This window comes from Neopsephotus bourkii, unplaced genomic scaffold (assembly GCF_033783945.1).
Source record: "Neopsephotus bourkii isolate Nb327-2 ecotype Australia unplaced genomic scaffold, CSIRO-AGI_Nbou_v1 NB_1594, whole genome shotgun sequence".
Taxonomy (NCBI): domain Eukaryota; kingdom Metazoa; phylum Chordata; class Aves; order Psittaciformes; family Psittacidae; genus Neopsephotus; species Neopsephotus bourkii.
In genome coordinates this window covers 661884-685616 of record NW_026902070.1, presented here as the reverse complement: position 1 = coordinate 685616, position 23733 = coordinate 661884, and the positions used below count along the sequence as shown (strand labels likewise).

The following is a 23733-nucleotide window of genomic DNA, read 5'->3' as shown; positions in this document are numbered from 1 at the left end:
AAGAGAACCAAGCGCCTGAGGAGGTGCACAAGGTCCTTAGCCAAACCTGGAGAGGTGCTGGGACACCTCCGTGGTGTCGGGAGGAACTGCGGAAATCTGCCAGGCGTCTGACAAACCACCCAGCGCATTTCAGAACCGAACGTGCGGTGCTACAGCCTGCGAGGCCCGCCAGGACGCGCTCTAACCGGGCCACCGAGCACCGCTCCGGGCCCAGGCCGGGCTGACGCCAGGGGGCGGGCGGCGAGGGTAAGACGTGGGCCGAGCCCATCGATGGGGGCGGCCGCTCTGCGCTCGGCTCCTCCGCCCTGCCTCTCGGCTCTGGATTAGCGAAACTGGCGACGTGGGACGGCCGCTGGCCCGGCCCCGCGCCCTGCCTCGCCCGCCGGGGTGAAGCCGGGACTCGGAGCCGCCGCGGACCGGAGCGGAGCCCGGGCAGGTCAGCCGCCGCGGCGTCCCTGCCGGCGGGACGCGGAGGCAGAGGACACCCCGGCGCTCTCGCTGCTGCAGCCTCCCCGGCGCCGCGCAGTGCGGTGCGGTGAGGTGAGGGGCGGCGGTACCACGGCAGCGGGGAGTACCCCCTGCCCCGGAGGAGCGGCGGGGCCATGGCGCTGCGTGCCCGGGCGCTGTACGACTTCAGGTCGGAGAACCCAGGGGAGATCTCTCTGCGGGAGCACGAGGTGCTGAGCCTGTGCAGCGAGCAGGACATCGAGGGCTGGCTGGAGGGCGTCAACAGCCGCGGCGACCGCGGCCTCTTCCCGGCCTCCTACGTGCAGGTGATCCGCGCCCCTGCCGCCGAGCCGCCGCCGCCCGCCCGCTACGCCAACGTGCCCGTCGGCGGCTTCGAGCCCCTGCCGCCGCCCGCCGCCTTCAAGCCTGCGGCACAGCAGCCCCCGCCGGTGGCGGCGCCCGAGCCTTTCCCGCTGCCCCCCGCCGCCGCCGGGTACCCCTTCCCGCCGGCGCCCTACGGCGGCTCCTACCAGCCCAGCCAGGGCAGCGATGACGACTGGGACGACGACTGGGACGACAGCTCCACCGTGGCCGACGAGCCGGGAGCCCTGGGCAGCTCCTACCCCGACTACGAGACGGCGGGCGGCGGGGCCCCCGGCCGCTACCGCCTGTCCACCCGGTCCGACCTCTCCCTGGGCTCCCGTGGCGGCGGCGGTCACCCCGCGGGACACCCGCACCCGCCCGGCGGCGGCGGCGCCAAGAGCTCGGCCACAGTGAGCCGCAACCTCAACCGCTTCTCCACCTTCGTCAAGTCTGGCGGGGAGGCCTTCGTGCTGGGCGAGGCATCAGGCTTCGTGAAGGACGGGGACAAACTGTGCGTGGTGCTGGGCCCCAGAGGCCCTGAGTGGCAGGAGAACCCCTACCCCTTCCAGTGCTCCATCGAGGACCCCACCAAGCAGACCAAGTTCAAGGGCATGAAGAGCTACATCGCCTACAAGCTGGTGCCCAGCCACACCGGGCAGCAGGTGCACCGCCGCTACAAACACTTTGACTGGCTCTATGGGCGCCTGGCTGAGAAGTTCCCCGTCATCTCTGTGCCCCACTTGCCAGAGAAGCAGGCCACCGGCCGCTTCGAGGAGGACTTCATCTCCAAACGTCGCAAAGGCTTGGCTTGGTGGATGGACCACATGTGCAGCCACCCTGTGCTGGCTCAGTGTGATGCCTTCCAACACTTCCTAACCTGTCCCAGCACGGATGAGAAGGCCTGGAAACAAGGCAAGCGCAAGGCTGAGAAGGATGAGATGGTAGGTGCTAACTTTTTCCTGACCATCAGTGTCCCCACAGGCCCTGGGGCCAGCCTGGACTTGCAGGAGGTGGAAAGCCAGGTAGATGGCTTCAAAGCCTTCACGAAGAAGATGGATGAGAGTGCCCTGCAGCTTAATCACACAGCCAACGAGTTTGCCCGCAAACAAGTCACTGGTTTCAAGAAGGAATACCAGAAAGTGGGGCACTCCTTCAAGTGCCTCAGTCAGGCATTTGAGCTGGACCAGCAAGCCTTTTCGGCTGGCCTCAACCAAGCCATAGCCTTCACTGCAGAAGCCTATGACGCCATCGGGGACCTCTTTGCAGATCAGCCCCGGCAGGACCTAGATCCTGTGATGGATTTATTAGCGCTGTATCAGGGGCATTTGGCAAACTTTCCAGACATCATCCACGTCCAGAAAGGTAACATCCTTACATGTTTTTCTGAAAGTACGGAGTTTTATGTATCAGTAGTAAGCATGCAGATACAGGGACCGGAGTCTAATTTGCCCTGCATCTGGCTTGCTGGCCTTGGGTTTTATCTTTCCACGTTTACTCAGGTAAATCTGTTAAAAATACAAAAACCAAATCAGTGACAGTTTTCACTCTGTACCAAAGGTCTAGACATAGTTAGGAATTTGACTGGAAAGAGGTTGCTGGATTTGGCTGTGTATCATTGAAAGAAACCACATCTGCCTGTGCTGCTGATATATTAAAGATTAATGGTCTTGTTTACAAACCCTGGAAATCAAGTGGTATGGAAACACCCATTACTCTTTGATGCATGTTGGGTGTCTTAAATCTCTGATCTACCAGGTAATAAACATAAAGGAATCTGAAGATGCGGGTTATCCTCCCATTAACCACCTTCTTTGAGGTGTGCATGGTGGTATGTGTGTTTTGCAGAGTCAGACAGTCAGATGAGATGTTTAAAGCTGCTGGGGTTTCTCAGTTTGGCCATGCATTAAACTTTCTTGGTGACTTTGAAAGTATAATGGTCCGCCACAGGATTCTTAGTTGGAGTTTTTCATCCTTTGCCCTTATTATCGTAAAAATATGCTGCTCACCTGTTATGCTTTCAGCATCTTTCTAGCTGAAACATGAGTCTGAGGTTCAAATTGCTGCTTGTATGGTGCTTTGTGATCTGTCAGACAGAAAGAAACTTCAGAAAATAAGAAATATCTGCTCTATAACTAGTGGCATTTGCTCAGCTGAACATAAGTTTGTAGCACTATGTGCGTGTAGACAATTTCCCTGCAGTGAAATTAATGATATTCATATATGCTGCATTGCAAGCAGAGTAGCCTATCATTCCTTCCTTTTACAGTTACATACCTTAACCATAGTTTTCAACTCAAAAATCAGGGAGGTGTGGGGATTGCACCTGTGAAAGAGGTCAAGAAAATATCACATACGCTCTGAGAAAATGGGTGTGTGTAACAATTACCTGAGAAAATGCATGAGCTTTATTGAAAATTACTTGGAGATTAGTAAGTGATGTTCTGCATCCCAAGAGGCAGAGCTTGAATTGTCACCCATAGTGAATCAGTCTTTTGTGTCCTTACATGACATTTCCAGGGTTTTTGCATCTGAAACAGAACATTGAGTTTGATGATAAAAGAGTTGAGAGAGGTTTTTTTCCCACAGATCAAAAAGGCAGACTCCCAGGAGATGTGCATTATTGCAGGGAAGATCAGAGGAAACATTTTATACAAGCATGCAATTTGATGTTATTTAATAAAGTAAGCTTTTATCAGAAGTTGCATACATCAAATTCAGATCTCCATTCTGCTGTCAAATCTTGAAAATTGTGAGTGGAAACTTTAACAGTATTCATACAGTTTTTAAGAGAAGAGGGAAGTGTGCAGTCTAACTTCTGAGCAGTTGTTCTGCTGGCTGCTGTGGCATGTTCTGATAACAACTCACAAGTAATGCAGATTTGGAGAGAAGGGCAGCCTTGGCAATGCCTTGTGTTTGGGAGTACGGCATTTTAAAGTGAGTTGTCAACAAATAATAGGATTATCTGTAAGCCTTTGGAAAAAAATAAAGGGAAGGATTTTGTATTGGGTGGAAAATACCAGAAGATTATATACACTGTTTAAATAACATATCCTCAGGCTTTAAGGCTACATAGAATTCTTCACTGCATAATTTTTGAAGATGTGACCTTGAAAAGAGGATTTGGAACAATAAGATAGATGCTTAACTCAACCCTCTGTCCTTTATAGTTCTGCTTGAATTTGCACTTACTGGTTAGCTTTACCTTCCTGAAGGAAAATTCATCTGAATGTGCTTCCACTAGAGCAGTACATGAGCATGACGCAGGTAGAGTTATTTTGTGTCAGAGCACTGTCCTGGAGTTGTTTGGAGAAACATACAGCCAGCCTGCATGCAGCTCTTAATGCTCCAGCACCTCTGGGCTAGCACGACTTTTTAACACAGTATTATCCCTGGTGTATACTTGCCATCCAAAAATGGCAAGAGCTTGAAAGGGGTTAGAACAGGGGTACGTGTTCATTGTTGTCATTCCTGTTACAAGACAGGCAAACAGGAGGAAAACTGAGACGAAGATGGTTTTTACACCTAATGTATTGCTGTTTTATTACTCTTCAGAGTTACGTGTATGTAACAAGGTATAACTTTTCAATCCCAAACTGTAAACTTCAGATGACAAAACGAACTGTTTGCTATTATTACATCGTAACAGCTTTCTTTAAATTTACTATCTGGAATAGTAGCCAGTTTTGAGAATTATTATTGTCTGAACAGACTAAACAAATATCCAGTGATGGTCATAGATCATCTGAAAAAGAGAGTTGACGTGGTTTTCTTCAAGTGTTTTATTTTCTAGTGTGCTACATCTTTGTGCAGTAAAATGACCCCAAAGTGACCTTGGAAGTGGTAGAAACAGTAGCCAGATGGATGCGCTGCTTACATGGCTGTGCTTTTAAGAAGAGCAGCTCTGAAGTTAGGGGTAGTTCTCCTTTGTTTTCTACTTAGTGCAAATATGTAGTGCACTTGGGATAAAAAATTAAGTGTTTTCCAGACTCCATTTCTGTATTTCCCTGGACCTGACAAGGTCCAAAAAACCAAAGGCAGCTGTGCCCAAACCATGCCCATGTCTGGGGGTAGAATATTCAACTGCATTTTCCTGTCATGGGTTTGCTGTTCCGCAGAGAGTTGAACAGCTGCTGAATGTGATTCGGAAGTGTGTTTTGTGGTATGGACTGAGAAGTCTGCATATCTGGGGTTTTCTTTAATAATTTCTTCAACTTCTGTGAGAAGGACAGAGAATATGTCAGAGACAGAATTTGCCCTCTGTTTAGGCTTTGTCTTCTCTGGAATTAGGAATCAAAGCTGTGCAAGCCCCACTGTTGCTTTGTCAGCAAATTAGCAGGAAAACATGTTAACTGTCGTGCTTTTAGTGGCTCTGGGGTCCAGGTCTTTTTGCATCCTGTGCTGAGGACCATACACGTTCTGAAGTATGCAGGGAGAGATTGTCATTTTGGTCTCTTCTGTAAAACATGTGAACCAATGGACTGGGGGAATATTTTTTAAGTGTTTATTATCTTACAAGTATTGTAAGTAGGAATACTGAGATGGTGATAGCTCCAGTGGGAGATTTTAAAAGATTCCTTTATCTCAAGTGCCCATGTTTAAGTTTTCTGTGAGGGAAGGAAGAGTTGAATTTCCTGCTCCAGAAGAGACAGAGGAAAGATCTGAACTTTTCTGTCCCATGTGCAGATCAAAGATCAACTTGTCAGTGCTTTGTGAGAGAAATTACCTGGTTTCACGTGTGTTCCACTCCAGATCTCAAGATTAATTGGATGGAGTCCTACAACAAAGAACATGTGGAGTTGGAAACCCTCTGGAAGTGCTCGGTTTGATAGTCCCAGTGAGCCTGGCACTGAGCAGACCAGCCCCAAGGCATACATCCCTTACAAATGAGTTGTTGTTTTATATGTTTTGTTTGGAAAATCAGGCTATTAGGGGAAAACTGGCACCTGTAGGGGTAGATGACAGCAAAGTGGTGTCTCGAGTATCTAAGCACCCAAATACTTGTATGAATCTAGCCGCCAACCTTCCATAGGTAAATGCTTCTAAAGTTCTTGCATGAAAGTAATCCTGTGCATACCTGTGTTTCTTGGAGTGGAAGATCCAAATATGTTAGATGTACTAAGTTTCCTTTAGCCTCTGGGAAAATATTTGTAGAAGAGGCATATTAAGTTCAGCTGGCTCAAAACCTAAGCTACACTTCTGTAATTATCTTTTGTAGGACTCGAGTGTTTTTCAAGAAATAACTAGACTCAGTTGCTTTAATTGTGAAAAGAAAAGCAGCCTCCAAAAAAGCACTCTTCGTTTGTAGTTACTTTGTGTGTGTGTGTTTTAAGGTCTACTTGTGGAAAATCCCTAGGCATTCTTGGCAAAATAATTCTTAAATATTAATTGCTAGAGCTTCACTCAGCTGATGAGATCTTCTGACTTCAATAATTTTCAACATAAATGCTCACTGCAGGCCCATGCAAGTTCAGATTCAGAAAATTTATGCATATGTGAGAATTTGACATCATGTATGATCATACTGTAGCTCATGCTTGTCTGGCTCTCTTGTGTTCATATTTGCTTAATGAGAGTAGGGAAGTTACAGATTTTGGGATTTCTTTTAATTCTTGTTTGAGGCATTACTATAATTAGCCTCTTGTCATTCCTGAAAGAGGAAGAAGTACTAACTTGCCGTTTCATCTCTGCTTTCCAGATTTCTCCTTTTTCTTAACATTATGGTATTAATGCTAGACAAACTTCTGGTTATGATATTTGAAAAAAAAAAAAAGATTTGAGAAAGTGGTCTAAATATTTTCTAAGATGTAGGCAGCAATTCCACATGCCAAAATTTAAAAGAATTATTTAAAAAAAATAACCGAAGTACCTTTTTGCTTCTTGATCACTGTTTGTGAAAGGTGAAATAAGGCAAATAGTGTTATTTACCTGAAGCAAACGTAACTCTAGACATTGGCTTTAAAGAATATGTTGAGTGTGTTTTTAGAATGTCTTAGAAAATTATAAGTGAAAAAACATTCCAGCTGGAAATGCATCAAATTTGCAGGCATCAAGAAAAACACAACCTAGAACTCTCTGTAAGATTTTCAGCAATGTTGTTTTTGCAGGGGGAAGGAGAGCAGTACGTGTGTTCATGAATAAATAAGACTGGTCAAAATTCATACCTAAAATTTTACATCACAGTGTAAAAACAGCACTTTTCTCTCTTGCTTACTTTCTAACCTTTTAATTTGTTGTGCAGACGTGGCTTTTCTATCCCTGTTTTTCCTTTTATCCACCTTTTTTTTCCCTTCCCCTTCCCTCTGTCCCTCCAATACATATACTTTGCATGGGTTCAACTCAGGTAGCTACTGGCCAAGAGCTAGGCATGTAATTCTAGCCGGGTGACCCTTATAGCAGTAAAAAGAGATGGGTACCTGCATTTCATCTGTTTAAGGACTTTGAGGAGAATGGATGAAGATGGATTGCTCCATGGTGACTTGTAGTTTTTGCCTCCCTGTAACTGTTACACTGATGACGCAGCATTGTCTGCTTGCTGCTGAATCACCCAGTATTTGAAGGTAACCTGAAGGAAACTCAGACTTTAAGATTACTAAAATGTGAAGAAATCTTCACATTTAGAAACTGTATAAAATTATAGCTTCTTTACAGTGTGTGAAATCAGGATAACAATAAACAAGTCTAAAATTGAGCAATAGCCTTTCTTGAAGATTAGACAGAAAGAGGATTGTCCTGGGTTTAGCAGCAGCAGTCATTTTTTCTCCTTCTTGGTAGCTGGTGCAGTGCCGTGTTTTGACTTTCGGGCTGGGAACAAAGCTGATAAAAATGATGTTTTGGTTTGGCCAAGGACTTTGTGGGCCTCATGCTCTGCCAGGGAGGAGGGGAGGCCGGGAGGAAGCAGAGACAGGACACCTGACCCAAACTGACCAAAGAGGTATTCCAAACCACAGCACGTCATGCCCAGGAGGTAACTGGGAGTGACCCGGAAGGGCGGAGGGGACTGCAGGGTTGGAGGAGGTATCGGTCGGTGCTTGGTCGGGCTGGGGAGCAAGTTATCGGTCGCCTGGTGATGGGGTGTTGTATTCTCTTCCCTTGTTATTTCCTTTATCATTACTATTATTGGTGGCAGCAGTAGTGATTTGTGTTATACCTTAGTTACTAAACTGTTCTTATCTCAACCCATGGGAGTTGCATTTCTTTTTGATTCTCCTCTCCGTTCCCCCAGGAGTAGGGGGAGGGCAAGAAGGGGGGGGGAGTGGGTAACAAGCTGTCTGGCTGTGGGCTAAACCACGACAAGGATAAAAAAAAAAAAAAAGTACTCTGAAGTATGAGTTTGGGGTGGGGTTTTTTTTCTTTTATGCTCTGCCACAATCTGTTTTTACCTTAGCTTTCTAAGGGAGCAAAATTCATACAGTCATGATGTCTTTCTGTTAGCTTTTTGAAAACCACAGATCTCATACACGTTTGATGACAGAGAGACATTTCATAGCTGATAAAACCCCTTTTTTCATAAGCAGGTTGTAGCAGAGGAAGGCTGCAACTGTTTCATCCACAGGAGAGACTGCACGTGTTACTGCACACAGGAAAGGCTATCCAGACTGCACACTTAGTTCTAGAAGGTTGGAGAAGTTTTGGTCACACCTCTGAGATTGACCACAGGAAGTGCATTGTCACCTCTTTTGCTCTTACGGGTACTTGCTCACCATGGGAAGCAAGACCCTGTCTACTGGAAAAACCCTGTGGGCAGCTAGAGAGTAGCAGTGTAGACATTCAAGAGTTGAAAATTACGTTGTAGAAAGAGGAAGTAATTTTATTTCAAAGACTATGTAATACCTTTTCGGCTTGAAGCTTATGAAGAATCTAAATGGTGAGATGGTTCTCTTCCGGCTGGGAGCTCTGGGGCTTGCCAAAAGGACTTCCAACCAAACAGGGAAGGCAAGGATTGGTAGACTGCAAATGGAAAGTGTTTCCCAGAGGTCTTCCCAAGTCTTTGTAAGCATATTATCAAAACCAAACAAACTGCCTGACTTTTTTTTTTATTTTGCAAGTCACCTTTGAAACAAGGACATGTTTCAGCCTTTCCAGCATCTTTCCATGACTTCACTGTTAGACTTTGTTTGAACAGTTAAAATGCCAAGTTAATGTGTACAGACTGTATAAAGTCATCCAGCTTGTACCTTACTTATTTTAAATTGCCTGCTTCAAATAGCACAGAATTTGAAAATTCTGACTAAAAAATGAAATCATATTTGGCTTAGCTCTCAAAACATGAGTCTTATTAGCAGGCTAGAGCAAACAAATGGCACTTTCTACACATTCATGTCTATATCTTTCATGCCAGATGTGAGGATTAAAATTAAATAAAAATAAATAAATATAAAAACTTAGTAAAAATGTGGTTTAAATTTTGGAGTGGATTTTCATGAAATCAGTGACAGAATATACATGAACAATTTGTTTAGTTCTTAGTGACTTTGGGTTGTTATTATGTCAGAGCTGGAAGATATGTGATAATTTCAGCCTTCCTTTTAGGTAGGTGCACATCATGGGTGGACAAATTCTGTAATAGTAATGAACTATACTACCCTTTTTATGCCTCCATACAATGATTTCGTAACAATGGGAAAAGCAGGTTCATGCTGTGATTGAAAGTTTACATTGCTCTTTTGTCCTGTGGTAAAGAAGTAACTTGTTATTCTGTTTTGGGTTGGTTTTTTTTTCAGATTTACAATTTTGAATCTTTATATGTGCAAATAGTTATGCTGGCTAACAGGCAGTATACTGAAGAAAAATCCATTTTACCAAATATTATGATAATGACACTGCATTTTGAATCTGCTTGCAGTTTTTATGTAAACCCAAACTCAAAACTGTAGATCCCTTCCTCCTAAAAAGTCAGACAATTCTCTTCTAGCTTTATAAAACTCCAGTGCTCTCTCTATACTATAATAGGTACTATAGTAACATATTAATTTAAATATATTTACAGTTTAAAATTAATGTAACTATATAATATATAGCATTTCTTTTACAGATTATGAATATAACATTATATTATTATAATGTTCAAATTGTGTTTCAAATTATCTGCTTTTGTATTATATATTTTAATTGGTGGCATTAATGATGGTTTACCTTCTATATTCTTCTTGCCACAAGAAGCCTCTTTATTTTTGTCCTTAGAGAGGTACTGTAGCATTCAGATTGTTAAGAGAGAGTACTGGAGGGTACTGGAGAAAAAGTGGAGCAGTATCTGAATTTCGTTTGAATCTGGGTTCTTTTCCTGTGCATTTGTCTTAAACTGTCTATACATGCTGTATTTGTTCATCTTAGGAACAGTAGTGGAGCTAAGCCGATGATGGGCAAGCAGACAACATAAATAGCGCTCGCTATTTGCTTCCCTTCAGCCTTTGCAGAGAATGACAACTAAAAGCAGGTCTTTCCTAGCACCTTGGTAAAGAAGGGATGTGTAACCTGCATTTTACTTGCTTCTCTCAAAGATGGTATATGGATATCAATATGTTGTTGATATCCATATGTTATATGGATATCAGTATGCAGTGTTACCTGTCTTCTTCTGTCCACCCATATCCCATGAACCTTATGAAAATTTTGAAGAAGTTACCATTTAATACAATAATGCTTAGATCCATTTGCACCGTAGTTTCTATCCATCTTATCTCTTCTGGAAGATGAATGATTATATTTCTGCTCATATGCTGTTAAACAGTTTTGCTGAAAATTAATTCATATCATGCATGCACAGCATAATTTCTGTTTAAGTTGTTGTCTTGAAGTCAGTATTATGAAGATGGCATTTACAAAACCTATTTAGAGGCTATAGCATCATTCTAACAGAAAAAATGCCTATCCTTACCATCACAACTGGGAGAAACTAGTGTTCAGAACCTGTGATGACCAAAATGTCATAGACCAACTTAAATTGTGGAAAACCAGAGATTTCCTTAAAAGCCTGTTTGATGCCTAGTTTAGGTGTAACTAGTAAGAAAGCTACTTGCAGTCAGTTTCAGCTTTGTACTTCTGCATATTGCAATCACTTAAATTTTCAAGTATGTCCACCCTAAAAGGCATGGCTGGCTTTCTAACAGGCAAATGTGCTGTGTTTCTGGTGACCAGCCTCATTTTAAGTTTCATTCCCTGCAGTCTGCAGTGTCAGCTGAGGCCATACTAAAGGAAAACTCCTAAAGTGGTACACATGGTTGTCGGAAAGAACTGACTGCCTTAGGACTGGGCAGAACCACCATTACTTAGTGTTTGCTTCTCAGGTTGGGGTGCAAAATGTTCTGTTTGTGATGGAAAGCAATATGCACAGTTTACCTGGATTATTAAGATCAGTTTGTTCCTGAAAGTTCTCCTTTCACGTATCACTGTGAAGTCAGAACTACTCATGAATACAGTTCAGACATGCTTTAGTGGTGAAAGTAAGGTAATTTGTTTGCTTGAAACACTGTTTGTGTACAATAAGCAAGGATATATTAGCTTTAAAGTTGCTGTGTTCAAGATTTGAATGGAAAAACTCCATCCACTTTTGCAGTTTTTACATCTGGTTACCTAGCACCGTGGGTTTTTTTTGTTTTCTTAATGAGGTTATGTGGGGCAGTAGGTGCAATAAACTGATAATTCTGTAATATTTCTTTCATTCATTTTGCCATCTTGCTCTCACCTCCTATTATTAACTGTTTCAGGGGCAAATTATGGTTTGTTATTCGCATAGCAAGTGTGGTGTAGCATGGTCCAGCAAAACCCTCATACTGGAGGTGCTGCACACCAGAGCTTGTAGATTCCTCTGGGGTCTCTGGAACTGAAATGCACATTGCCAGTGTGATAGTTTATTTTCAGTACAATGAGCATTTTGGAGCCTCTGGACATGCACAGGTGTGATTACAGTCTTTGTAGATTTGGATAAATAAACTGGCCATGTATGCCCCTCCTATGCCTGTGGACACCACCTGGAAGATAGATGCACAGATAATCAGGTCTTAAGTATCACATTATTTAAAGTAAAATAAATAAATAAAAATCTTTATTAGACATCTAATATTAGAACCCTAGCAGTTCTTTAAAATTGAGTGACTCTTCACTCTACACCATTGTTAATTGGTTATATATTAATGAATGTATATGTGAAAACCACCAGGTGAGCTTAAGGTTAAATTTCTGCAATCTCTAGCAATGACTGTTTTATTTGTGTGTGATATCTGAATTATATAGATTAGAAGGTGATTTCATTTTGAACTGAAGGATGCATCTGGGTGACAGCTTTGGATGAGTTTTGCGACAGGGTAACTGGAAGAATGAATAATTCTGTCTGACATAAACAGTCCTTCAGTTGGTCAGTGTTAACCTAGATGTCAGCACAGTACTGTAATTTATAAGCCTAGATTTAATAGGTAGTATTGTTTTATTCTGGGAGTTCTAACAGCAATGGGCAACAAAAAAAAAATTAAGCTCACTTTTTTTAACTGTTGTGAGGCTGCCAATTCTAAAAGCATTATTGCTGTTTTCATGTATCTGTATATAAAACCCTGTAATACTAAAGTAGTTGCAATTTGATATATTTTATTTTTATATTTCTAAATTTCACTATGGAAAAAAAGAGAATATTGCTAAAGTAGTTTTGCACCCTTAAGGAGAAGAATATAATCTGTGAATTAGACTGGTTTTGAAAACTGCTGTGTTGGCACTTTCAGAAGGAGCAAGTGACTTCATCATTTTGCCTTTGATGTTGGAGGTTGCTTGTTTTTTTCTGTTTTAAACTGTAAAACCAGATTTTAAAGTAGCAAGTAATTCCTACTTTAATTAGTGTAATAGTACTTGTGACATTTCTTTTATACAGTTCAGTCTCTATTGGAGACCTCTTCTGGTTTCAATTTTAGGCAAATCCCATTATGCTGCTTTCCATTCTAAATCTTAGCCAGAAAATGTAAAGAATTTGCAGAATCTCAATGTCAGCATCTTTTGTTAATCTGTTCTCACAGCACTCTTAAGTGAACAGTCTGTCAGTGTAGTAAAATCTCTATTCTGCTACACACAATTTCATTGTTTCATTTTAAATTGGGGGGAGAGGGGTTGGGGGCTGTTTTTTTGGGTAGGTTGTAATGTTATGTGTAATCTCATATGGTGGTTCTGCAACTTCCCTTGTGTTGGAGTTAATGGTTGCATAGCCCTTGGGTGAGCTGGGTCACTTAACTAAGCCATTGTTAAACCTAAGCCACCATCTCCCTTTCCTCTCGGCCAAATGCAGGGGTTTTTTTATTGGATTAGGCATTTGAGTCATCCCATAATAACGTCTTCGCTAGATCTGGTGTAAGGGGAATGGCCATGTAGACAGGCTTGTTCTGGCAGCAGTCTCTGGGTTAGAGGTAATGTTGTTTTCTCCAAACTAGTTTCTTTGAGAAGAAGGGTAAATCAAAACTGTGCTACACACACGCGGGCTACCCAGGTTGTGCGGTTCCCAGTCTGCAAACAGAGCTGTAGTTGAATAATCTCTGTTAGGTAAGGAAAAAGAACACATTTCTACTTACATTTTCTGCTTTTGTACTCTTTGATGAAAGCAACATCATGAATATATTGTTTTTTTCCCTTTTAGGATGGTGTCACATATTAGAAACAGTGTCTTGTGGCAAAAGTAAAGCAAACAATTGTTAGACTAGATCAGAGCACTCCCTTCAGTAGTGAATAGCTTCCTTTGAAGGACACATTTATGCCTACTGTTAGACCATTTAACATGATGGGCATCTGAATGGTATGGAAATGAAGGTTGTTTTACTTTTTAGCAAGTAAGGCACAAAATTTCATTTGTACCTTGTTGTAAAAAATTGAAAAACTGTTTATTGCACAGGTTGTTTTATTTGCACAAGGTTTCTGAAATGCAACTGCTGAGAGATTTTATTTGTCAAACTTTGGTGTTTCTTTGAAGATCACAGTGTTTTCTGATCTAGCTGTCCTTCCCTGTGAAAGAGCCATCTCTCAGAGGAGCTTTTGGTCTTTGACACATGTTGGTGTTGCATCAAAGCCTGTTGGCTGGGAGATTTCTTGAAGGTGGTAATCAAGAATATGGTGCTTTTGGGTTTTGCCAGTTACCACTGATGACAAAGCCAGAACAATCACCCTCCTTTGTTGGGTTTTTTGGCGTTTTTTTTCACATTCTGACATTTTTTATGGCTGTTGTCCTTTTTGGTATCATTTGCTATTAGATTCTACAAACAGAATAAGTACAAGTTCATGGTTGGAGGAGTTGGTGGCCAGGTGCCCCATTTTCCTCCTTCTGAATGGTTACTGCTTCTCACCCGCAGCACAACCAGCATCTCCTGCTTGCCTCCCTCCTGGCAGTGCCAGGGCCAGCCGGAGGAAAGGCAAAGAGCTGTCACGTGAGGAGCAGTGCAATCTGTTGGGCTGGCACCCAGCCCACTGCTTCAGTCTCCCACCCTTCCACAGCTCCATTAAAAATGCACTTCAGAAAGTAACATTCTTTGTAAGAGATCATTGGGAACCACTGGACAAAGATTGTTGTAGTCATAAACTGATATACACGTGAAGTGGTATCTCACACTACTAATGAAAGAAATCTACTTTTTCTGTTTTAGCAGAATTCATCACTGGAATTAAAGAAATATTTTAATAATTGCAGTGATAAAGACATTACAGTTATAGGATCTAAAAAATTAACTTGGTTCCTACAAGCTGGGTGAGCTTTTAAGTTCAGTATTTCCTGAATTGCTGATCTGCCTGACCTCAGCAGATACTGCTACTTCAAGTGCTGCGTTCTAGCAATGTTGACATTTCTGTTTCATGCCATATGCACTGTATGCAGTATATGCAGTTAGATGACTGCTGTAGCAATTGGAAATGGTAATACTGTTAGGAACAGTATCAGTATTACAATTACTGCCTATAGTTTTTTAAGAATCGAGCAGACCCAGGCATGAAACTGTAGTAAGCACTGTTGAAATACAGGGTAAAAAGGACTCCTGCCCCAAAGAATTCCCTCTGAATTTATCTTTACTTGGATTAGAAGCTTCTGATACAGCTGACATTTCACTTCTGATGGCTGCATGCAACACTTGAAAGTTGATGTTCAGGTACTTAAGAGGTGGGAATGGGACAGTGGAATGATGGTACACCCTTAGCAGTTACTGTTCTTTGGTTTCTCATCACCTGTGCTGGCAGGCACAGTGAAGACATGACTTCATGTAAGGCAAAGAAAGTGAATGAAGAGCAGTCTTGATTTCAGTCTTCATGAGCTGAGCCCCAGAACTTTTGCCTTCAAGTCACTTTGCAAGCTGCAACTTGGATGACTGTCATATACACTAAGTGTGAAGAACCAGTGTGGGGCTGGCTGCTCGTAGGCTGATCCTGCCATGCAGTTTGAGAGCTTGGAGAGACATATGCATCAGTGCAAGTTTATGTGCATATGTGCATTGTTACAGTGTGGAGGGAGAGTGAATACAATTCTGAGTATGGATTCAAATCCACTTTTAATTGAATCTTCACACAATCTCAAAGCATTTATAGGTGTAATGAAACTGCAGGTGATGTGAAGATATTTTGTTTGACCCAAACCTGTGTGCTGTCAGGTTCATTCTTTTTTTCATTTAATTGTTCTGAATATGTATGACTCTTCATGCCTCATTGCAACATTGTGTTTATATGGGCAGCTTACTGATTCAGTGCACTTTTTCCTGATACCTCCTCAGTGTCCCTTTAGGTTGCTGTTTGTGTTGTGTGGTTTACAGCTTGGAACTGCTTATTTCTAGCAGCAATTTTATGTTGTCCATCTTCTTGGCTGATAGCAGAATACTATAAATGTTCCTTGTTAAACATGTTTATATCATCTTGTGTTGTCTAATCTCATACTTCAAGACAAGTACTTCAAAACATGTACTGAAATCTGTGAGTTTCTCTTAAGTCTTTAGCAGCATTCCATGAGCACCACTGTGTGTTTAACATCAGGCGTTGGGCAATAAAGACCAGCATTCACGTCTTCTTTTCCCTGCCTTTAAGAACAGAAATAGATGTGGCACAGCTTTTTGCAGCATCTTTGATCCAGGCCCTCTTCACTGTTTGAAAACTAGTCCTGAGTACTAGAATGCGATCTCCTGACAGAAGATCTTTTCATTGGACTGAAGCTTTAAATGCGTGGACAAGACTTTACAGACTCTGTAGAGCTGAAGCTAAAAAAACCACAAGAATTTATTTTTATGTATTCCGTTCCTCTGGGAACAGTGCATTGGCGGGTATTTATCCCAGACATGTATTTAGCAGAAGATCTCCTTAAGCTAATATGCATTAGGAGGTGGCTCCTTCTGTTTCTTTTCCCAGAAATGTGTATTAGCTTTTTCTAGGGCTGCCATAATTCTGCTTTTTAAATACATTTTGCTGTTTTGGGTTGCTCAAACCAGTGCTAGATGTTCACATCACTAAATGAAGAACCCAGAGGTTCTTTCTGCAGGTGTACTTAGATGGTGGGGACTTGCTCAGCCTCAGCACCCTGAGACGGCCGCAGTGGGGACTAGAAGGTGCTGTGTTAGGTGCTGAGGGTGATGTTGATAGGTTAGTGAGGATGGAGGTGGGGGAGTTCATGGTGTGACCTGGTGTGACAGGTTAGGAGTTGCAGGTTGGGAGGCATTAGAGGTTACCATGGGATCCATCCTCTGCTCTAGCATCTCTAAGCAAGACCCTAGTTTTCAAGCAGGGATGCACACAAGGGGCTGCTCTCTGTTTCTTGATTCCCTCACCCTGTCCTACTGCTTAGAAACCTGCATGGATCATTGCACCCTCGACATCAATGAGTCTCAGCTCTGGCTCAGAGTTTTTCTCATGTAGATTAAAATGCAAGGGCTGTAGGCTATGGAGAAACATTTAGAGAAAATTTGAGATTAAATGTGGTATGTTATTAGTAAAGCTGCTTGCAAAGCCGTGCAATCTAGCAACACTTTTTTCTAAGATTTAAATCTAAGAGATAAGTCTACCAAGTCTTGCAGACTTCAGTAGATGCTGAACTAATAAAAATTACATTTTGGAAAAAATCATTATTTGCTTCTTAAAGTAAAGCACATGGGCTTTTTTTTTTTTTTATGTGTGTTTGGGAAAGGCTCTGTCAAAGCAGTGATTGTTTTACCAATAATTCAACACTTTGTTTAAAAGCACTTCAAATGAACAAGCAAGTTTGTACTTAAGCATACGTATAATCTTTTTGTCCTGTATTGCTGATATCCAGTTGTAATCTATCTACTTTTAAAAGGAAATTCTACTACAGGACTAGTATGAGTCCATATGCATTAAGAGAGCAGTGTTAATGGTTGTGGGTTTTCCCCTTGGATTCCTTTCCCTAATTATAAATCTTTTTTTTTTTTTTTTTAATGGCAAGAAATGCATAATGCATAATCCATATAATCTGAAGGGCTCTAGTGTTTGGAAATGTATGTTTTAGATCGATGTAAAATAATTTGAAGATTATACATTCTCCAGAACTGAGTTATGCTTTCAGCTGCTGATGATCTAAATTTCAGTATTTTTCTTCCAGTTTGTTCATTCCAGAAATAACAGCTGAAGCTGTTTCCCACATCACAACTGAACAGTTGTCATATTTATTTAACCAGCTCCATCTGGCTTCCAGTAACTCCCAAATTTCAGTTTTTCACAGCCATGCATGGATTCCTGCCATGCCCACAGAATGCAGAGAAAAATTTTGGTCAGCCTGGTTTTGTTTGTTGAAAGAAGGGTCCTTTTTGCAGAAGAGGTGATCAAATATTTTTCAGATCATGCCCTTCCTTGGAGATTCCTCACTCCTTAGAGGAGAAAATGCAGGTCTTCTGGCACAGTCCTACTGCTGGCACCTCTGCATGTGGAAAAGGTTTTTCAGTTGTGTTTTTTTGGGCCAAGGTGGAGATGATGAGGTCAGTCTGCTGCAGCAGCCAGTGCTGAGACTCTAGCTACCTGCCAGCGTGCCATGGGGGCCAGGAAGGTTTGGAGCACAGCCATCATCTCACAGTCCCCATGGAGAGCTGCTGCCCTTGGCCTTTGTACAGCTCTTTGGCACCCCAGGTTCAGAGAGTGGCCTCTGGCAGTTGAATACCACCTCTGTCAGCCATGCAGCCTGCAGTTTGTGCTTATCTTGTTAATAACCTCCCTGCCACAATTTAAAAAGGAAATTCTTTCATATGGTCTTTCTGCAAGTACATCACACTGGACGTGATAATTCTTACACTTGCAACTGAGAGCTCATACCAGGGCTGCAGGCAGGAGATGTCTTGTACAGCACAGCCTAAATGCAAATTAAGCAGAGAAATGCAAATTTAATAGTGGAGAAGTACTCATGACATAGGAAGTATTTTCAGAGTGTTTGCATTTAAACTTCCCCCGCTGAATGGAGAAAAGTTGCACATGCATCTCTGATTTTAGGAATTCTAGATTTTATTTATCATGCAAGTCACAACCCCCATTTCATTTAACAAATGTAACAACCTTTTTCCCCCCAAGTCTGCCAAATCACCTGATACTTTAACTTGCTTCTGTTAAGAATATACCTTGATCCTTCATTCTACCTGACTGCCTGGTGAGGGGCTGGAGGTAGGCAGGGGATGAAGTGCAGTAGGCTCACTGAAATGCAGCGAGCAGCAACCTTGCTCCCCAGTTGCCTCTGAATCTGCTATGCATGCAGCGAACCCAGAGGCATCCATGCATGAGGTCATGTTCCAGATCTGAATTGCAGAGATGTGTTGGTGCAATGCGGGGAGATGCATCTGAAATGGCTTGTAAAACAGGCACAGGAAGGAAAGGACAGAAGATAGTATTACTGCTGACGAACAATATTTTTACTGTTTAATGGTGTTTACTACATATGTGGATTCAGTTTGACAAGAAGACAAACCTGCTTCCCCAGCAGATGTTGTCTTGCTGGAATATATAGAGAGGTTTCTCTGTTAGCCTGCTGGCTAGTGCCACTGTAGGGAGTACAGAACAGCATTCCTTCATGGCAGTGTGAAGGGAGTAGTGTGTCAGTGAATTGTAGTCACATACATGGTAAGAAGTGTAGTCTGAAAGGAGAGAGAGTTACAAGATTACAAATAGTTAAAGGGATACTTAACATAAATGTGATCATGAAGGATGTGAAAATGTCCTATCACTAACATCTTGTGAGAAGATAGTTTTATGGATAAAATATGTGTGTGATATTTAAGGCAAAGACTCTGCTTTATGGATAATTGAATCCAAGAAAATCAATGTTTTAAGTCATATCTTGGTGCTCTGTCATTATAAGTTTGCTTTGGGAAGGTCTGTTTCAGGTGGTACCTCGTTTTTGTAGGATGTGTGCGCTTGAAGTAGGTGCTTGGAGAAGAACTGTTGACTCTTTTGTTCTGTTTTTATTTCCAGCTCTTACAAGACTGTTAGGTTTTGTGTATCTGTGATATACAAGATATCTGCAACTGAAATAAACTTTCAGATTCTCTAGTTCCAAATAATCAATTTTGGGTACCTGTAGTGTAAAAGCAAGACGGTGTGTTGGCAAGATTTTGCGTATTCAGATCTCCTTTGAAATTTCACAAAGATTGGGAAAAGTGATGTTTCATAAAGTCCAGTTTCTTAGTGAGGTTGCTTTTTCTGGCATTTATGTAGGGTTAAATTGATCTGACTAATTTTCTTTCATTTTTTTCCCCAGTAGTTGTATACTTACCAGATATTCTCTCAAGGACACCATCTGATTTTTAAGATTGTGTAATAGGCATGGTTTACTAACTTTTGCAAGCTAGAACCTTGAAGTATGGTGTTTTTGAAACAACATTCACTGTTCTGTGACTTTTATATGAAAATGCTTTTATTTCTTTTCATATATATACATGTATTGACACATATAAATACATTTAGAATGAGCCTTATACAAATCCTTCTTGTTATTAAATCACTTGTTAAAGTACAGTAGTTAAATCTACGTTGTCCTCACAGTTCAACTATTTTGTTTTGTTCTTTACACAGGAGCCCTTACCAAAGTAAAGGAGAGTAAGCGGCATGTGGAAGAGGGGAAGATGGAGCTCCAAAAAGCTGAGGGCATTCAAGAACGCTGTAACATTATTTCTTTTGCGACCCTAGCAGAAATTAATCATTTTCACAAAATTCGTGTGAGGGACTTTAAATCACAGATGCAGCATTTCTTGCAACAGCAAATACTCTTTTTTCAAAAAGTGACACAAAAGCTAGAAGAAGCTCTTCACAAGTATGACAGTGTTTAATCTCTGAACTTTGATTTGTGAACTCCCCTCAGCATGAACGTGATCCAGGCAGCAGAGCAAATGCTGCTGCTGAAGAACTGTTGCCAGTGGCATTTGGTGGTACAAGGATGGTTTTGTGCTCACCTGGAACCCTGGTTTGATCTCCGATTATGTAGAAAGGAAACAGTTAATAGGGCTATGTAGTAGAAACAGTACCACGCATTGTAACTAAGTTATACTGTGTATGCCTACACTACCATTGTAACTTCTTTGAAATAATGAGTATACTATTTGCCTTATTGCTTTTTAAAATACGGTATTTTAGCGCATACTTTGTAGACCTCAGAACCCTTTGGGTCTTTAAGGAAGTTGGCGAGGTAAAAGCCTGCTTCAGATGCCTTTTTACTTTCCTAGATTTGGATTTCCTAAATTCAAATGATTCTCTGTTTACAGACTCCTACTAGAGCAGCTATGTGATTCTGTGCCTTTAGACTCTATTTTTCCTTTTCTAGTAAGTCACATTTTTACTATTGAATGAATGAAGGGTTGATGCCTATGACAAGAACTGATTATAAAACCTCACAGTGACTGGAAAAAAAATCAGCTGCCATCGAGTTTGCACAGCAAGTACTGTCTTACGACAAATGTTGGCTCAGAAAGGAGGACTTAAATCTATTCACACTTTCCCTGAAAATGGAGACTACTCGTTACATGTAGTAGAATGTTAAGCACATACACAAAAATACACCACTTAACACCCTTTCTGAAATGAATAATACAGTGAAGGGGATTTGCATTTTTTTAGTATACAGCATTACTGTGAGTGGGTATTTGAATAGCTAGCCTAATAAAAATTAGGTGTATTAAGGGGATATGAATGCAAGCAATGTTGCATGGACATTTTTTAAGTTTCAAATGATCTGCTCATTGTTCTGTTGCTGTTTAACTTCAGACTTGCATCTACATTGCCAGTTGTCTGAGTTGAAACTCCACTGTGATTCATTAGTTTACTAAGTTACAATTTTTCAGGGATGTTCAGTGATATAAATGACCTGAAATAAGTCTTGGCTGAACTGACTTGGAAAACAGGTGGCATTTTAATGTTTGTAACACTCAAGAATTAACAATTGTCTTAATTTTTTGTATAACTGTTTTTGACAAGCAGGGTGCATTTATATATATATGTAAACACTATCTTTTAAAGATTTTTCTGGCTTATTTCCTGTTAATTTTCTGTGTTCCCTACTTAATTGGTTTCCTACTTATATGTCAGTATGAAAGAGGTTTTTTATTTATCCTATCTTTTTTTCTCCTAAGCAAAAATAACAAAATCTTTAAGGAAGCAAAATGTTTACTTTTTTGTTTTTAATTAAATTAGTCAAAGCTTAAACAAATTAAAGCCTGGAAAAGGAAGTTAAGCAACAGTTACATTTAAGTACAAATCATTCCTCACCTATGCAGCAGAAACATGCGGGTTTTTTTCGCTGGATTGTGTGAGTTTCAGTAGCTTAACTCCACACCTGTTTTAAAGGAATAAATGTATGAACATAGTTTTGTTTTTAAGACTCATCCCAATTGCTTGGATATTGCTATTTTACACGGTTTGTGTTTGGCAGTGCTTCTAGTACACACCCGAAGAAGTAAAATAGAGTATAATGAAGAGGAAAAAAACAGCATTTGTAAAAGAAAGGACAATCAGTGAGGAAAGTCTCAATTTCTAGCTGGTATATAAATGCTGCAAACAGCAAGGCTGACCATAAAATAAGGACCATAGTCATAGGGCTTGATTTGCTCTTTATCTTCCTTGTCTTCTTCTAGTTTCAAAACTCATCACTTCTCTCAAAAGCTCTTTCCAGCAGTACTCGAGCTTCCCATATGGTCCCATATGTCTTTTAATTATGTGAGGTAGTGATGAGCTAGGTTTGAGCTGAGTTCCATGGCTTATGTTTGCTTAAGCCAGATACGGTTTTATTAAATGTCTTTGCAATAATTACATCAAACTACAATCAAATTTATTTTATGTGGAGGTATTAAGACCTGTTCAAAAATTGATCTTTGTCCAGTTTACGTATTCTAGGAGGTTAGTATTAATGACATGTACATGTCCAGGAGCAAATAAAGCTGTGATATGTATACACACAACATTATCAGACAGGTACAGTTTTCCCAAATAAACTGTCATGGCCTTCACCTTACTTTCTGATTTGTGAATTTTTGGGGCAGGTGGTTTAAGTTTTGGGGAAAGTGGTTAAATTGGTTAAACTTGATGTACCAACAAAGCTTAACTGGAATCCTGGATCTGAATTGTTGCAGAGTACAGAAAGTTTCAAATCTCCATCCATATTAGCATCTTCCTTTTTTCCTCACTCAGAGTTGGAGTTAAACTGATGTGGGAAGCCTGAACTCCATTAATTCTTACTGCGCTATAAGAGAACTACAGTTTTAATTTCATTTGGAACAAGTAGGACGCTCATGACCACTCATGACTGATGGACTACTGGATGGTGCGGTCTGAGATCTAAAGGTACTCTACACTAAAGTGAATGTATATTGTGCAGGGCTATGGAAGCATCAAAGGAAATCTAACAGAAGCCTTTAAATAAATAAATGTTGAGGAAAGCAAATTAGCTGTATAGCACAATATTAAATGCCTTTGCTTTATTTCTGTACTTTGGTTTTGATGCATCACAATTTCTTCATTGACAAGTAGTAGCTGGTATATATGTTAGGAGTTAGAGAGGTTCAGTTGAAAGCTGCAGGGAGATCCACAGAGGTACTGGTTGTTGTGTGAGACTTGCAGAGAAGACAGTTGCTTCTATTGCATCTTTTCTAAGTTCTCTCTACCAGATTCAGGTCCAATGGCATGGTACACTTCTCTGAGAAGTGTTATAACACTCAGAGACATTAGAGAAAAATTATGTGGTGATGAAACATTCAAGAAAAGCACCAAGAAAAGCTGAGAAAAAAATGAAATAATATGTTGGGTATAAAATTGAAATGTCTTTAGAAAATGTTAATCAACTGCCTCCACTGAAAATACTTACATTATTTGGTGAGGCACAGTTTTCTTTTTGGTGAACTACAAGACCCTGTTTGCAGTACCTTCTTGCTTTGTCAAACCTTCACTATTCCAGCTAGCATCTTCCATGCTCATTGTCTGCTCCAGACTGAATTCTTCTGGGAAACTTCAATGAAAGTTGCACAGCTGTTTCTCAGAAGCAGATCATAAAAATAAACCAGTTTTTATTTTCTCCTTAAATTCTCTAAACTGTTTGGTGGGAAAGCTTTACGTCTTTCATATTTTGGGGCAAGGACTTGAAATTTGGCAAACACGCTACCTTTTGCATCCTCAGATACACCTGCTACACTGCCTGTGAAAATTTGCCAAATATTTCCAAGTAAAACTATGGTTTCTCCAGCCCCCACTGTGCTCAAGTTTGATGGATAAATTTTTCATAGCTCCCCTTTGATCCAAGCAATCTTGGTTCTAACCTTGGTCAGCAGTGGCTAAGTGAGACTTGCCTGTTTTTTCCTTCATCCAGAAGGCTGAGCTTCCCAGACCAGAAGCTGGGCAAAGAAGCAGTTGGTAGGTCCTAGTGTGGCTGTTATTTGAGCCTGGCCATGGGAGGAGAGAAGCAGGAGCCTGAAACACCAGATTGAAGTTGGACCTGGCAGCTACAGCAAAGTGGAGGTCAGA

The 23733-nt window shown here is 41.3% G+C and overlaps 1 protein-coding gene across 1 annotated transcript; it reads left to right on the top strand.

Moving 5' to 3' along the window:
• The first annotated feature begins 365 nt into the window (after positions 1 to 365).
• On the top strand, positions 366 to 22231 carry SNX18 (sorting nexin 18). Its single transcript, XM_061372103.1, has 2 exons — positions 366 to 2172; positions 19804 to 22231. Exons 1-2 carry the CDS (start codon positions 603 to 605, stop codon positions 20055 to 20057), a joined length of 1824 nt encoding a protein of 607 aa, XP_061228087.1. The 5' UTR covers positions 366 to 602; the 3' UTR covers positions 20058 to 22231.
• Positions 22232 to 23733: the final 1502 nt, after the last annotated feature.

Excerpts from the sequence above, each read along its gene's own strand:
- SNX18 (XM_061372103.1), top strand. The coding sequence starts at position 603 with ATGGCGCTGCGTGCCCGGGCGCTGTACGACTTCAGGTCGGAGAACCCA. Across the intron at positions 2,173-19,803 it reads CATCATCCACGTCCAGAAAG|GAGCCCTTACCAAAGTAAAG; the intron begins GTAACATCCTTA and ends TTCTTTACACAG.